The sequence below is a fragment of the Leptodactylus fuscus genome, chromosome 11 (genome assembly GCF_031893055.1).
Source record: "Leptodactylus fuscus isolate aLepFus1 chromosome 11, aLepFus1.hap2, whole genome shotgun sequence".
Classification (NCBI taxonomy): Eukaryota; Metazoa; Chordata; class Amphibia; order Anura; family Leptodactylidae; genus Leptodactylus; species Leptodactylus fuscus.
This window is the reverse complement of record NC_134275.1, coordinates 25,058,657-25,074,451: the sequence shown is the minus strand read 5'-3', so window position 1 is coordinate 25,074,451 and position 15,795 is coordinate 25,058,657. Positions and strand designations below refer to the sequence as shown.

Below are 15,795 nucleotides of genomic sequence, written 5' to 3'. Positions count from 1 at the left end.
CATTTTCCCGTAGAGAACGTTGCAAGCTAGTGCTGGAGCATGCGCAGTAGTGCGCTGAGGGTGCGCTACTGCGCATGCGCGTGACTTCCATAGAAACCGCCGACAAAGGGGGCAACACGGTGGCTCAGTGGTTAGCACTGCAGCCTTGCAGCGCTGTGTATTATAGACGGCTTACTTGGTGAGACCAGTATTACCCCCCCACACACACACACACACACTTCTGCCAGCAAGTGTCCCGTTCTCCATTGAACTCAATGAAGAAAAAGATCTGTACCATGTGTGTAACAGATCCGGATGTGATCCTTCCACCTATTCCATTAACATAGGCTCCATGCCCACAACCGTTGTTTTGGTCAACGAGCTATCTTTTTCTTTTCTTTTTTTTTTTCTGATATCAAGTTGACCTGTTTGTTTCATAGAACCATGTGGTAGTGGGTTGTGAACAGGGATGCAAAGTTCTGGGCAGGTCCTACTAGTGCATCTCAATAAATTAGAATAGCCTCAAAAAGTTATTATTTATTTGTTTTTAAGTAATTCAATTGTAAAAGTGAACCCCATATATTATATTGAGTCATTACAAACAGAGAGAACTTTTTCAAGTGTTTATTTCTGTTAATGTTGATGATTATGGCTTACAGCCAAGGAAACCCAAGGGTCATTATCTCAGAAAATTAGAATATTATATAAGACCATATAAAAAATTATTCAACACAGAAAAGTTGAGCAAATGAAAAGTATGTCCAGTAAATGCCCTCAATACTTGGTCAGGGCTCCTTCTGTATGAATGACTGCATCAATGCGTCGATGTGGCCTGGAGGGATCAGCCTGTGGCATTGCAGACGTGTTATGGAAGCCCAGGTTGTATGATAGCAGCCTTCAGCTCGTCTGCATTGTTGGGTCTGGTGTCTCTAATCTTCCTCTTGCAATACCCCATGGTTAAGGTCAGGCGAGTTTGCTGGCCAGTCCAGCACAGTGATACTGAGGTTATTAAACCAGGTCTTGTTACTTTTGGCAGTGTGGACAGGAGCAAGTCCTGTTGGAAAATGAAAACTCCATCTACAAAAAGCTTCTTGGGAGAGGGAAGCATGAAGTGCTCTAGAATAATCTGGTACTGACTTTGGTCTTAGTAGTACACAGCAGATGACACGGCCATACAAACCATCACAGATTGTGGAAGCTTCACACAAGACTTCAAGTAACTTGGATTGTGTACAGCAGCCTCTCCACTCTTCCTCCAGACTCTGGGACCTTGACTTCCAAATTGCAAAATTTACTTTAATCTGAAAACTCCTTTGACCACTGAGCAACTGTCCAGAACTTTTTGCCGATATTCTAATTTATTGAGATGCACTAGTATTTCTATCTGTTTTGCGCTTCGGGCTCACTCACTGAGATATAAGATTTTTTGGAGAACACCAACACTACCTGAAAGCCATCTGTGTCCAGTTTACTATGTTTTTCATTGACTCGTACTGGGTATATAGCCTTATCCTGAGGCCTAGTTCACATCTGCGTTCATTAATCCGTTCAGGGAGTCCACATCCCCCTGATCTTCAGAACAGAATACCAAACGCATTGGCAAGCGGTGAGCTTATGAAAGCACACAGACCCATAGACTATAATGGATTCCGTATGCTTTCCATGTGGTGGCCGCACAGAACACACGGACAGAAAAGTACTGTACTTCATGATCTACCTTCCTATCCGCATGATTTGTGCAGACACTGCGCGTGCAGGAAGCACACGGACCCCATAGACTATAGTGCTTTCACTGCTCACCACTTGCCAATGCATTCGGACTCCCCCGAACGCAGATATGAACCAGGCCTGAGTCTGCTGATTATTGCATTCTAATTTTAATAGATAAGTAGTTGAGTCTGACAAAGCAACGGAAACTTGAAGGAAAAAATAAATAATTTAGAGTGGGTTCACAACTGCATCCGGTCTCTGCTTTGAGGGTTTCCGTCTTCTGCCCGAGAAACTGGACAGGAGAAGGAAACCCGGCTGTCAGCATCTGCCCGAGAGCGTCTTCTGGTCTCCATAGCTAAACTTGTTTTTTTTTTTTTTTTTTTTTTTTTTTTAAATCGGACACAAAGTCGGGCATGCAGGACTTTGTGTCCGGTTAAAAAAAAACTGTTTCACCACGGAGATGCACAAGACACTCATAGCCGGACACTTTTCAAATCCATACAAGTGAATGGGTTCTGAAAACTGACTGCCGGTTTCAGTCTCCTGTCCAGTTTCTCGGGCAGTAGACCGAAACTTGCAAAGCGGAGACCGGGTGCAGGTGTGAACCCGCCCTATGTTGTGACCAGGGACATTTTTTGTTTTATTTCTAAAATGAGAGAAAATTCTTAGTTGGATCACTGCTGGTTTTATAACAATTCCTTATTTTTATATTGTATATTTGAGCTAAAACAAATGCCAGATTGCTAGACTTTCTGCATTCCTGTCAGGTTACAGGAATTATATTGTACATTTTATTAATGCCAGAAATTTCTAAAACAGTCTATCTAGATGTTTTTTGTACTTATATTTCTGTACCGTTTGTTTCAGGAGGAGAAGGCTGCATCATTGCTGCAGGAGGATCTGTGATCGGGGTAGGCTCAGATATTGGAGGCAGCATAAGAATGCCAGCCTATTTTAATGGAATATATGGACACAAACCAACTTCGGGTAAGATTATATATATTTTTTTTCATGTTATTTTTTGGAAATCAAAAGTACAGATGAAGCGAATAAACTTTTTAATAAAGCTTATTGGAGAAAAATGCTTCTTTCTCCACTCATCAGACGCCATTCTTCCTCCTCTAACTCTTAAACTGCTTAGATCATTCATCAAATCTTCATGAAAAAATTTAACAAATTAGTGAAGGCAGGCTGCAAACCATTAAAGGGATTGTCCAGGCAAACATGGACAACCCTTTTAAAGTTTAAATACTGTTGGGGACAGTGTGTGTGGGAGGGAATGTATACTCACCTGTCCCTGTTACTCCGGTGTCTTCCTGCACCTCCTCTGTCATGTGCTCTGTTAGCGTTATGTTGAAGCCGCTGATTGGTTTAGCAGTCATGTGACCACTGAGGCCAATCAGCGAAGGGCCTGAATGTCACTACCGGTGACGTCACGGGTCCTCTTGCTGAGTTCATGTAACCACTGAGGCCAATCAGTGGAGAGCACACAAACCTGGAGTCGTGGGATGGCGATGGTGAATGTGTAACTTTTTTTTTTTCTGTCCCCAACGTATTTAAACTTTAAAAATTTAACCTGGACAATCTATAGAGAATCAGAAAGACAATATTACAGAGGTTAAACTTCAGCTAGCAGTTCCTTACTTATCTTCTCTTTAAGCAGTGAATTAAATTGATTAGGAGACACAGTGGAGTTGAGTTTTGAGAAGTGGAAAAGCGTTTTTTTTTTCTAAGATCTATTACAAAGTTTCTGTGTACTTATGAAGAAAATGTGAATGACTATAAACATTAAAGGGGTTTTCTCCACTAAGATGTGTGTCCCCCCCCCCCCCCCCATTTTCTGGTTTCAGTGACAAGATGTTGGGTGGGCAAAGTCTTGTGTGATGCACATCTCATGCTAGTACTGTATTCTGAGAAACACCAGCACACTGTTATCTCTGAATTTACAGAATTTACAAATGGAGATGACATAAGCATTGTTGTAGCCCCTATAAGGATGAAGAGAGCACTGAGATCACTTTGCATCGCTGATGGAGACTCCAGTGAACAGAATTGGGGTCCATTCACATGGAGGAAAATGGAGCTTTATTTGGCTCTGAATTTTCAGCGCTGAAAAAAAAGCCTCCCATTGACTTCAATGGGTGCCACTAGCTTTTTTTTTCAGCTAGTCTGATGTCACCAACCTTGGCAGTGATGCTAGATAGGTGAGGTGGTCTAAAACTTAGGCAATGAGCAGTAAATGCTGAGGAGACCTATATAGGATAAAGAAATGTGTATGGGGAAAACACTTTAGCTAACTCAAGCTACAAATTCTGTTATGATCCTGGAGATGGAAATACCTCTCTGACATTGTATCTTGTCTTTTGTCATTAAAGGGATTTTCCAGACAATTTTTTTTTCTTTAAAAAGGTCTGTTAGTGCTATTAATGGGTTAATAAGTGCACCATATAACTTTAGCAATGTTTTCAGTGATTTCTGGGTATCTCTGGGATCACATAGCATCTTCTGCATTTGTTTACAGGTGTAGCTTCCTGCTGCAATGCAATCTGGTAGTTGTAGGCTCTCACACTATCTCCCTCTCTCACCTCCCCTTCTTCCCTCAAATCTCCTCTCCCTGTCTTCCTAGCTATTCTTCCCACTGCTAGCCCTTCCCAACTCACTCAGCTCACCACCCTACCCTATTATACTTTACCTGTCTTCCTTGTGCAGGGAACATGCAGCACTGTGCCATAGCCTTCAATACATCTCTACTGTGCATGCCCCCAGCTTATGCAATAGAGATATACTGTTGGCTTCAGTGCTAAGCTAAGACTCTGGCTCTGTAGCACATATGCTTGCCGACATAAAGGAGGGAGGAAGAGCTGTTCCCCGAAGAAGTCAACACAGGAAGAAGATAGGCAAATATGATGGAGTGGATGGAGGGAGGGGGAAGAGTAGTAGTGATCATCCGTTTCTGGAAATGTAGAAACAGATTATCACTGGATAATCAGAAAATGTGGCTAACTATACAGTTTTGATTATGTAATTTTAAGTTGGGGGAGGGTGTTTAGATTAGTGTAGAGTTTTATAGTTATCCCAGACAACCCCATTAAGGCTGTTCAATATGGCCAAAAAATGAATACAACAAACAAATTTGTATTTTCTTTTTAGAGAAGGCAAATGTGGTTAGTAAATGTAGCGCAAATATACCTCCTTATTTATTATTCATTTCACTCCCACTTGTTGCCATAGTGTCTCCATATTCTGGAATCTCGAGCCCTTCCATAAATTATTTTACAGGCAGGCTTACACCATTGATGATGGGAGTCTACCTACCGTATACACACACATCATGATCAATATATATAGATAGATATAATTTAATAATAAATCACATTTCTATTCTAAACCAAACAGTTTTGAGATCCTTCAGTGGACCCTGGCTCTTCTCCGATGTCAGGTGTGCAGCGATGGAGTCTTACTATGGAACATCCCTTATTTATATTGGCTGCAGCATATAATTAGTTAAGCAGTGGAGGTTTCCCTGCTTACAGGAGAAGGGGGCTGTTATTGACTCTGACTCCCTCTCTTGACAGCATGGGTGCACTTTCTGTATTAATATGTTGTCAACTCGACTCCCTTATTAATAACATTTTTCACCACTTTCTTTGCAGCTTGTTTGGAGCCTCCTGTGTTCTAGGTTCATCCACAGGTTTTCTTTATTGTCCCAGTACTTGGCCTTGGGGTATTCTAGTGGACTATGGACTGCCTGTTCTTTAGATATCGAGCAAACAATCCTGTTCAGCATCCTGTATGTATTTTAACCTTGATCAGGTTGTATCAAGAGTTCAGGGCAAAGGCCAGCTGTCTTTCTAATCTCTTCCATTACAATATATATGGCTGTAAGTACAGTACTGGTACAATAAGGGGCACATAAGGAGTCAGAACCTGCTCCCTATGTGCTGTTTAGAGCCAAGTGGATGAAGTGGACATGTCACTTATGAGGTTTTAGTAAAATACACTTTATCGTGTTTAGAAATTGTGGAAAGGGGGGAAAGCAGGAAGGGTTTGTTTATATGACATTCAGTTTGCAGTCTACTTAACAAGAGAAAAGTGTAGTACGTCAGGCAATATGTGGTGGGAAAACAGGAATGGAGAACTGCTGAGGGCTTTAAAACAAACCTCCAGTTATAAACAACTTTTACTGTATAAACAAATCAGATTAATTACTATTAATAGTCAAGATTTATCTGCCTTTCACAGGTAGGATTTAATGGAGTAACAGAAAAATGTTGAATTGTTACATTGTGAAAGTTGTATTCCCATCTCACGGATCATATTTAGATTTGTTGAAGCTTTCTGAAGTCTTTTACCAAATACATTGTTTTATCTATCTTTCTCTGTTTGCAAGATACAGATATATTTCTCAACTTGTTGTTTATGGCTGGTTGCCTAGGTCACAGTCCTGGTTATCTATATTCTCTTCCCTCTCATTTTCATCAGCACTGATAAGAGCTACAAATGTTTCTTTTGCAATGTTTCTGTTAACTGTGTGTCTAAATCCTGAAATTACTGTGCCAAGGAGGCAGGAGTTCAGTGCACAAATCTCTTCAGACTCCAGCGTATAATTAGCTAAGGCCCATGAGAGGTGATCAAACAGTGTTTCTTACGTTTCCTGGGCTCTGGTGCGACTCCCTACTGTTTTTGGGACTTCCCTTAGTGGTTCAGGTGGCATTATGATGTAAGCTTCATGAGATATGTGACCGCTAAGGCCCAATCACAGGCCTCAGCAGTCCCTGATGTCAGAAGACAACAGAGAGTCATGCCGGAGCCCAGAAGAGGTGAGTAACACTTACTTGTTAGGTTCAAATAAAAGCACCAGGCGAATCTTCCGAGGTTCCCCCAACACATACTCTTAATGTAAAAGGGGCATGGCCTAAATAATCGCTATTAATAATAGTCAAGGTAAAATACCAGATTAATCTCAATTTTAATTTGGGTCATAAATGAGAAATGGTATCTCTGAGACTCCTTTGTGAATGGAGCAATGTGGTGTAAATGTGATTTCTGCTCCATTCAATTCAATGAAACTGAGAGATGGTTGAGTAAAGCATCATGCCAGGTCAGTAGAAGTGAATGGACAGATGTTCATAATACATGCACCGTATCGTTTTATTCACCCAAAGGACTCCGGGATCCCTTCTCATAATCTATGAGGTTCCACCATTCTACCCCTAACAATCAAACATTGAAAAATTATCCTCTAGGGAGTCTGTCATCAGTAAATTCGACATATACTTAATCACATTACCTTCTAGATAGAACTTAGTCAGGAAGCCTGTAGAGTGTAGACAAAGCTACCTATTGGAAAATCTGAATGGGCAGTGTACACCAAGATCCAGAATCCCCCTGCAGGATCCCCATGCATGCAGCTACTACTTGTAGGGCATTTACATAAAGGTTTTTTTTTCTCCTTTTTGTTAACAGGTATCGTGCCGAATCAAGGCCAGTTTCCTGATGCTCATGGCTGCCGTACTGAACTTTTGTGTACTGGTCCTATGTGTAGATATGCAGTAGATCTCCCACTTGTCCTCAAAGTGATGGCTGGAAAGAATGTTGAAAAGTGAGTGAGGTACACTTTCACTCTATGAACTTTCAAATTATAGTTGGATGCCTCTATATCTGTGACAAAAAAGATACTTTACCGTATATCAGTCAATTTCTTATGATAATCTAAATTTACAGTGAAGGCCACAGAGCCCTTTATGAACAAACCCCTATGCTTTCCGACACAAAAGTCTTAGCAAAATGTTTTATTGTTGTCTATATCAAGACAATGGCTGTTTCCTAGAACCATGGTGACTCCAATAAGAGCTGTGGGAACATTGATATCCTGCAACAATGTATTTGTGGAAAACTGAGTGATAACTAAGCGTGGGCACTCTAATGGCTGCCGTGTGTGAATGCTTATTTGAAAGCATCTGATTTAGGTAACTTATGGTTATATTCAGCTAACCTCTGTTTTTTAGAATCATGATGGATTTCTTTCCTTTACTTGAGGCAATCTTCTCATAGGAGGCTGTATTCTCTGCATTCTTATGGTTCAACACTTTATGATTATGCAAGAACTACAGTAGAAACAAACTTGGTCTACATTTTTGACAATATATCAGTCCTATTCTTAGGTAGTACGGATGAATAAAGACTTACAGATGTAGCCGAGTTAACTCGACCTTCTGCAATTGTTTAAGCTACTGCAGCATGAAATCTTATCACAAAATATCACAAAAAAATCATTGGAAATACATTTTAATGGCTTTGTTGTGTGGCGAGATTTCACGCTGCAGCAGTTTAACCAATTGTAGAACTTTGGGTTAACTCTGCTACGCAGTGGCATAACTACCACCATAGCAGCGGAGGCAGCTGCCACAGGGCCCGGGACATTAGGGGCCTGGTGACAGCCGCTACCGCTGCTTTCATTATACTAAGGGGTCTTTTCGGACCCCCGAGTATAATGATTGGTGGACCGGGAGAGGTAAGGGAACATAAAAAACATGTTACTTAACTCTCCACGATCCTGCTAGGCCTCCTTCTTGTCGTCCTTTCTGACGTCACATGAACCTGGCCTGCGTCCCGGGTCATGTGACATCCGACGTCATAGCAGAAGGACGGCAGCAGAGAAGACCGCATAGGAGCCGGGGGATAGGTAAGTAACAGTGTTTATGTTTTTATTCCCCCGGGTCTCCGATTATTATACTCTGGGGTCTGAAAAGACCCCAGAGTATAATAATTGGTTATGGGTGTCCACTATGGGGGATAATACTGTGTGCAGGGGCCACTATTGGGGTACAATACTGTGTGCAGGGGACACTATTGGGGTACAATACTGTGTGCAGGGGACACTATTGGGGTACAATACTGTGTGCAGGGGACACTTGGGGTACAATACTGTGTGCAGGGGACACTTGGGGTACAATACTGTGTGCAGGGGACACTATTGGGGTACAATACTGTGTGCAGGGGACATTATTGGGGTACAATACTGTGCAGGGGACACTATTGGGGTACAATACTGTGCAGGGGACACTATTGGGGTACAATACTGTGCAGGGGACACTATTGGGGTACAATACTGTGTGCAGGGGACACTATTGGGGTACAATACTGTGTGCAGGGGACACTATTGGGGTACAATACTGTGTGCAGGGGACACTATTGGGGTACAATACTGTGTGCAGGGGACACTATTGGGGTACAATACTGTGTGCAGGGGACACTATTGGGGTACAATACTGTGTGCAGGGGACATTATTGGGGTACAATACTGTGCAGGGGACACTATTGGGGTACAATACTGCGTGCAGGGGACACTATTGGGGTACAATACTGCGTGCAGGGGACACTATTGGGGTACAATACTGCGTGCAGGGGACACTATTGGGGTACAATAGTGCGTGCAGGGGACACTATTGGGGTACAATAGTGCGTGCAGGGGACACTATTGGGGTACAATACTGCGTGCAGGGGACACTATTGGGGTACAATACTGCGTGCAGGGGACACTATTGGGGCACAATACTGCGTGCAGGGGACACTATTGGGGCACAATACTGCGTGCAGGGGACACTATTGGGGCACAATACTGCGTGCAGGGGACACTTATTGGGGCACAATACTGCGTGCAGGGGACACTATTGGGGCATAATAGAATGCGCAGGAATGCATAGGAGGGGGTCGGTCGAGGTCTTCGGTGTCGGGGGGTCTTCGGTGCCCTGCCATTCCTAGTTACGCCACTGCTGCTACATCTATATGTCCATAAGCATTCATGCTATTTAGGGCCCGTTCACATCTGCGCCCGGTCTCCGTTCTGCTGGTTTCCGTTTCCTGCACAAAACAGAGGCAGGAGACGGAAACCTGCAGGACTCTTTCAAACCCATTCATTTGACTGGGTTTGAAAGCTGTCCGGCCGTGAGCATTGGTGAGCGTTTTATGCTCTCCGCCGCGAAACCGGTTTTTTAAAATCGGACACAGAGTCGGACATGCAGTACTCTGTGTCCGGTTTTAAAAAAACGGTTTCACGGCGGAGAGCATAATACGCTCACGGCCGGACCCGCTCTGACCTCTTTCCGTCTTCTGCCGGGAAGGAGAAAAAAAAACAAAAAAAAAAAACATTTAAACAGGTTTTTGAAGCTGTCAGGTGTTGCTGCTGCGATCAGTTCCTGGGGTAGGCTATTCCACAGATTTATAGTCCTTGCAGTGAAGAAGCCTTGCTGCCTCTAGGGTTTAACTTTTTTTTTCTTGCCAAGGACGTCGTCTCTACGTCCTCCCAGGGTGGCACTTCTGTAGCGGAGGATATAGCGAATACATCCTCCCTACTAATGGCGATATCTCAGGACTGGATGCAGCTATCTTGATGTTTTAAGATTCATTTTAAAGATGAGAATATGCCACTCCAGGAGTCACACTGCCACAGTATTTATACAGGTTTATCATATCTCGCCTTAAACGCCTCCTCTTAAAACTAAATTGACTTAATTATTTTAATTTTACTTATAACCGAGGTCCTCCATGTCCCTTATCAGCTCTGTGGCCCTCCAGTGTACCATTTCCAACTCTTGAGCTGGTGCCCAGAACTTAACTGCATATTCCATATTTAAGGCCACACCAATGACAATAAAACGATATTACATCCATGTCCTGTGATTCCATAGCCCATTTAATATAGTGTGATAATTCCTTTTCAAATACATTTAACCCCTTTCAGACATGAGTCATACTATTATGTCTGATATATAAATATGGCAGCCGCTCAAGAACTGAGCAGACACCACAGCCACTGGGTACGCTGTATTACACTAATCACTCAAGGCTGACCAAGGCACCATTTTGTCGGCAGCACTTGGGCATAGCCATTTTGCAGAAGATTGCCAGCACCTGGAATGAGATTTGGGGTTGGTGATCCATTGCCATGATAACTGGTAGCCTATTGAAGGCTCCCAGACTTGTCTGGCATTCATTTATATGACAGGCTGCTTTATGCACCCTGTTATACAAAAGTTGGTATTTTGCAAAGCCTTTAAGAATGTAGCACAAATGCACTTTCTCCAATTCCTCCCAATTCTGCTTTTTTTTTTTTTTTTCTTTTTCTTCCCCCCAGCCTTCCAGTACATTGTACAAAATAATAACTAATATTAAGCCCTCAGAAAAAAAAAAATTGTATGTGGTTTGGAAGGCGGAGAGTCAAAAACGAAAATCGAAAAAGCTTTTCTAGATTCTTCTCTAAAGTTCTCTGTCCTTTAGTGAAAACGAAGAGCCTCTCCAGATAATGGTTGGGAAACCAGCTACCATATATACTCGAGTATAAGCCGAGTTTTTCAGCACAGTTTTTGTGCTGAAAAAGTTCGCCTCAGCTTATATTCGAGTCATTAGGGTAATTCAGCAATATTACGGCTACAGAACGGCATACTGACACCAGGGTGGGTGCCGGGCCTGCAGCATCGCCACGTTCCACTTACGGTACTTCTGCTAGCAGGGCCGGAACACAGACACTCAGCTCTTCTGCCGGCGGCCGGCTGCAGTTCCCCTTCAGGTCCGGCCAGCCGAGGTTCTCCTTCAGGTCCGCCCCTCAGCGCTCCTGCCGGGGATTCGCCTCAGCGCTTCTGTAAATGTTCCCCGGCTTGCAGTGCTTTTCTTTTGCAAGCTGCTCTATGCAGCCTACAAAAGAAATGACGATTTTTGCAATGCATTAGCATTGTAATGCATTGCATTAGTGATCAGACCCTCTGGGGTTCAAGACCCCTAGGGGGTCTAATAAATGCAAAAAAAAAAAATGTAATTTTTTTTAAAAAATAAATAAAAAATAAAGTATTAAAAATTCAAATCACCCCCTTCCCTAGAACACATCTAAAACTAATACTGTTAATACTGTGAAAGACATACACATTAGGTATCCCTGTGTCCGAAAACACTCGCTCTACAAATCTATAAAAATATTTTTTCTGTACGGTAAACGCCGTAGCGGGAAAAAAAGTTGTCTAACTGCCCCTTCCCTGAGACTGGTCCCCCCCCCCCCCAACTTGGAATTCAGCCTGACTACAGCCAGGTTGAATATAGGGTATCTGCAGTGCTCCTATTCCGTCGGGAAGAGGTCAGTAGGAGCACTGCAGATACCCCATATTCAGCCAGGCTGAATTCCAAGTGGGGGAAAAAAAAAACCAGTCCTCAAGCTCAGGGAAGGGGCAGACAGACAACTAAAACACCCCCTCCCCTTCTCGAACATCTACAGCACCCAAAAACTCCGGCCATTTAAATTTTTAAAATTTTTCCAGTAGCTGCAGCATTCGCCCCCTTCCCCCCCCCCCCCCCCTCCTTCCCCCCGGGCTTATACTCGAGTCAATAAGTTTTCCCAGTTTTTTGTGGTGAAATTAGGGGCCTCGGCTTATATTCGAGTATAGACTGTATATGATACATTTGTCTGAACTGGATCTCTAGTCTAATATAATATTTTATATGGTCTCTTGTAATCCGTACCAATAATCTGTGTTTATTCTTTTATGAAGAAATCCTTTCATTTTATTTATTCATTTATGGGGGGTTTTTTTAGGCTTTTTCTTGATAAAGAAGTATCTTTGCGCAATTTGAAGTTTTTCTCCATGGAGAATGATGGGGGTTGCCTGTTTGTATCTCCAATGGATAAAGAGTTGGTGGAAGCACAAAGGAAGGTGAGAGATTTGATATAACAGCTTGAAGACCCACTCCATAACAGCATAATAGAGGTGGGACTTGGGGAACCCTGAACCCTTGTCATAATCTGAGATCCCACCATCAGACCCCCAACAGTCGTACATTTAACAACTATCTTCTATGGGAAATATGCAAATCTGTTTTCCAGGATGTAATTAGGAAAGCAATGCCTCTGCTTGCTGCCCTCTAGGGACAGCCCCCTTAAACATCATGCATGATTTTTTCAACAAGTCTTATGCCATGATGCGAGGTTTAGCCAAACCAGTAAATCTATTCCAAAAGGAACAGAATCCCAGCTGTGGACAGCGCTGTTTCTATCTGTTGGATCTCATCAGCACAGCGTACGGAAAACTGACAGTACTCGTCCATAGACTAGGAAGGCGTTCCGCTCCGTTCAGCGTCATCGCAGGGCGGTAAGGAACACCCCCTCTCACAGTACAGCGCTATGGGCTCTACTGTCAGGAGGGGCGTTCCTCACAGACTATCAGAAACGCACTTTTGACACTGAAGAGCTACGGTAACGGTGCCAATAGCTCTTCACCAGGGGCACATAACGGGAGAGCCTGTCTGTTTTCTAGCAGTATATAAAACCGTAGGTCCCGAGGACCTGAGAGGTCCTGTTTAACTTCATATCACTTACCAAATACTTTTCCTATGAATATAACTTTATTTATTTAAATTTCAAGACAATTAAATCATTTTTGCAAATAATTCAGAATGTTACAGAGTTTAGGTATGATAGACTTTTGTCTTGATCTGATGCCAATGGATACAACCATGGATGCAGGAACAATCTGTACTCAGAAAGCAAGCCATGATTTACTTGTTGTACCAGAATACATGTCATGTCCCTACCTGATAACCGGACCACAATATGGACATCATTCCTGAGTTTCTGACAAGTGCCAGACCATAGAAAGTTCCTGCATTCATGGTTGTCTCTATTGGCAACTGATAAAGACAAAAATCTGTCACCACTAATTTGATTAGAGAAAATATTAAAAACTCAGCAAAATATTAAATTATATTTGGAGAAAGGTTACATTTGTAATTGTCTACAGATGTATTGTTTGCTTGTGTTTGTTACGTAGCTATGTAGTAGATGAGATTGTATGAAGACACAGCTTCATCAAGTCCAATCTATAACCCTACAGTGTTGATCCAAAGGAACTTTAAAAAATAAATGTTGTTTTTAATCTGCCTTGAAAATAAAATTTAAAACTTGTGTTTCTTCAGGTAGTGAAACATTTAGAAGCTGAACTTGGAGTTAGCATTCAGCCCATCAACATATACAACTTGCGTTACTCTTTTCAGATATGGTCGGCGTCCATGTCTTCTGATGGGAATAAAGGAGAGGTAAATACTATTTGTTCTTATCCGGTTCAAATCCTGCCAAGGACAACATCTCAAGGAGTTTGTATGTTCTCCCCGTATGCATGGGTTTCCTCCCACACGCCAAAGATATACTGCAAGGGATTGTGAGTGTGTGTGTGTGTGTGTGTGTGTGTGTATGTATATGTGTATATATATATATATATATATATATATATATATATATATATATATACACATGTATATAATGTTTGTGTAATGGCCCCATAAGAATTGTCCAGTTTTGCACTGGTGTATTTTGCATATCGTTTGTGTGTGTGTCCATAAGCATCTCATTTCGGATATCAGTGAAAAACCTGCGATCGCATGTTATGGAGACTCGGAGTAAAGCTGTGTGTATGTGACCTTGAGTAACAGTGTCATCCACAACGCCCTGCCCCTTTTAATGCTGACTTAAAGCAGTGAAGAAAAATGGCTGGGTTGCTATGGAAACCTGGAGTAAAATTCCAATATGTGGTACTCTGTGCAGAGCCGTGTATCTAATCTTCTGGCATGTGGTAGTGTGTGCAGTGGTGCGTATCTAATTCTCTGGCATATTGAATTGTGTGAAGACGCGTGTATCTAATTCTCTGGCGCTTGGTACTTTGTGCATATGCGCGTATCTAATCCTCTGGCGTGTGATACTGTGTGCTGACTTGTGTATCTAATCCTCCAGCGTGTGTTGTGTGCAGTCATGCGTATCTAATCCTCCAGTGAGTAGTACTGTCTGCAGACATGCGTATCTAATCCTTTGGTGTGTGGTACTGTGTGCAGACGCGTGTATCTAACCTTCCCTGTGTGGTATTGTTCGCAATAGCGTGTATCTAATCCTTTGGCATGTAGTATTGTGTGCAGTGGCGCGTATCTAATCTTCCATCGTGTGGTATTGTGTAAAGACGTATGTATATAATCCTCCGGCATGTGGAAGTGTGCACAGATGTGCGTATATAATCCTGCGGCTTGTATAACTGTGTATAGACGTACGTATCTAATCCTCCAGCGTGTGGTACAATGTGTTGAGGTGTGTCTCTAATCCTCTGGCGTGTGGAACGGTGTGCAGTCTCGCGTATCTAATCCTCCGGCATGTGGAATTTTGTGTAGATGCGTATATCTAATCCTGCGGCATGTGTAACTGTGCATTGGTGCGTATCCAATCCTTCGGCGTGTGGTATTGTGTGCAGTAGTGCATATCTAATCCTGTGGCGTGTGGAACTGTGTGCACATGTGCATATCTAATCCTCCAGCATGTGGTATTGTGTGCAGATGCGCGAATCTAATCCTTCGGCTTGTGGAACTGTGTGCAGACGTGCATATCTAATCCTCTGACATATGATATTGTGTGCTGATCTGTGTATCTAATCCTCTGATGCGTGTATCTCAGCTTGGTTATCAGTGTTGGAGTGTACATGTGCAGTGACTGTGTGTATGCTGCTAAGGATTGTGAGTGTGTGTGTGTGTGTATTTATTTATATATACATGTATATAATGTTTGTGTAGTGGCCCCATAAGAATTGTCCAGTTTTGCACTGGTGTATTTTGCATATTGTTTGTGTTTGTGTCCATAAGAATCTCATTTCGGATATCAGTGAAAAACCTGCGATCGGTTGTTATGGAGACCCGAAGTAACTCTGTGTGTATGTGACCTTGAGTCATCCACAGCGCCCTGCCCCTTTAATGCTAACTTAAAGCAGTGAAGAAAAATGGCTGGGTTGCTATGGAAACCTGGAGTAAAATTCCAATATGTGGTACTCTGTGCAGAGCCGTGTATCTAATCTTCTGGCATGTGGTAGTGTGTGCAGTGGTGCGTAGCTAATCCTCTGGCGTGTTGAATTGTGTGAAGACGCGTGTATCTAATCCTCTGGCGCTTGGTACTTTGTGCATATGCGCGTATCTAATCCTCCAGCGTGTGGTACTGTGTGCTTACTTGTGTATCTAATTCTCCAGCGTGAGGTATTGTGTGCATATGCGCGTATCTAATCCTCCGGCGTGTGGTACTGTGTGCTGACTTGTGTA

At 42.7% G+C, this 15,795-nt stretch overlaps 1 protein-coding gene across 1 annotated transcript in view; it reads left to right on the top strand.

The window, feature by feature from the left end:
* Window positions 1-15,795, top strand: part of FAAH2 (fatty acid amide hydrolase 2) — a 37,065-nt gene that overhangs the window by 10,281 nt on the left and 10,989 nt on the right. Inside the window, exons 4-7 of the mRNA XM_075259376.1 lie at window positions 2,557-2,676; window positions 7,156-7,291; window positions 12,272-12,389; window positions 13,648-13,767. Of these exons, the coding sequence (XP_075115477.1) occupies window positions 2,557-2,676; window positions 7,156-7,291; window positions 12,272-12,389; window positions 13,648-13,767 (494 nt within the window). The remainder of the gene's footprint in view (window positions 1-2,556; window positions 2,677-7,155; window positions 7,292-12,271; window positions 12,390-13,647; window positions 13,768-15,795) is intronic.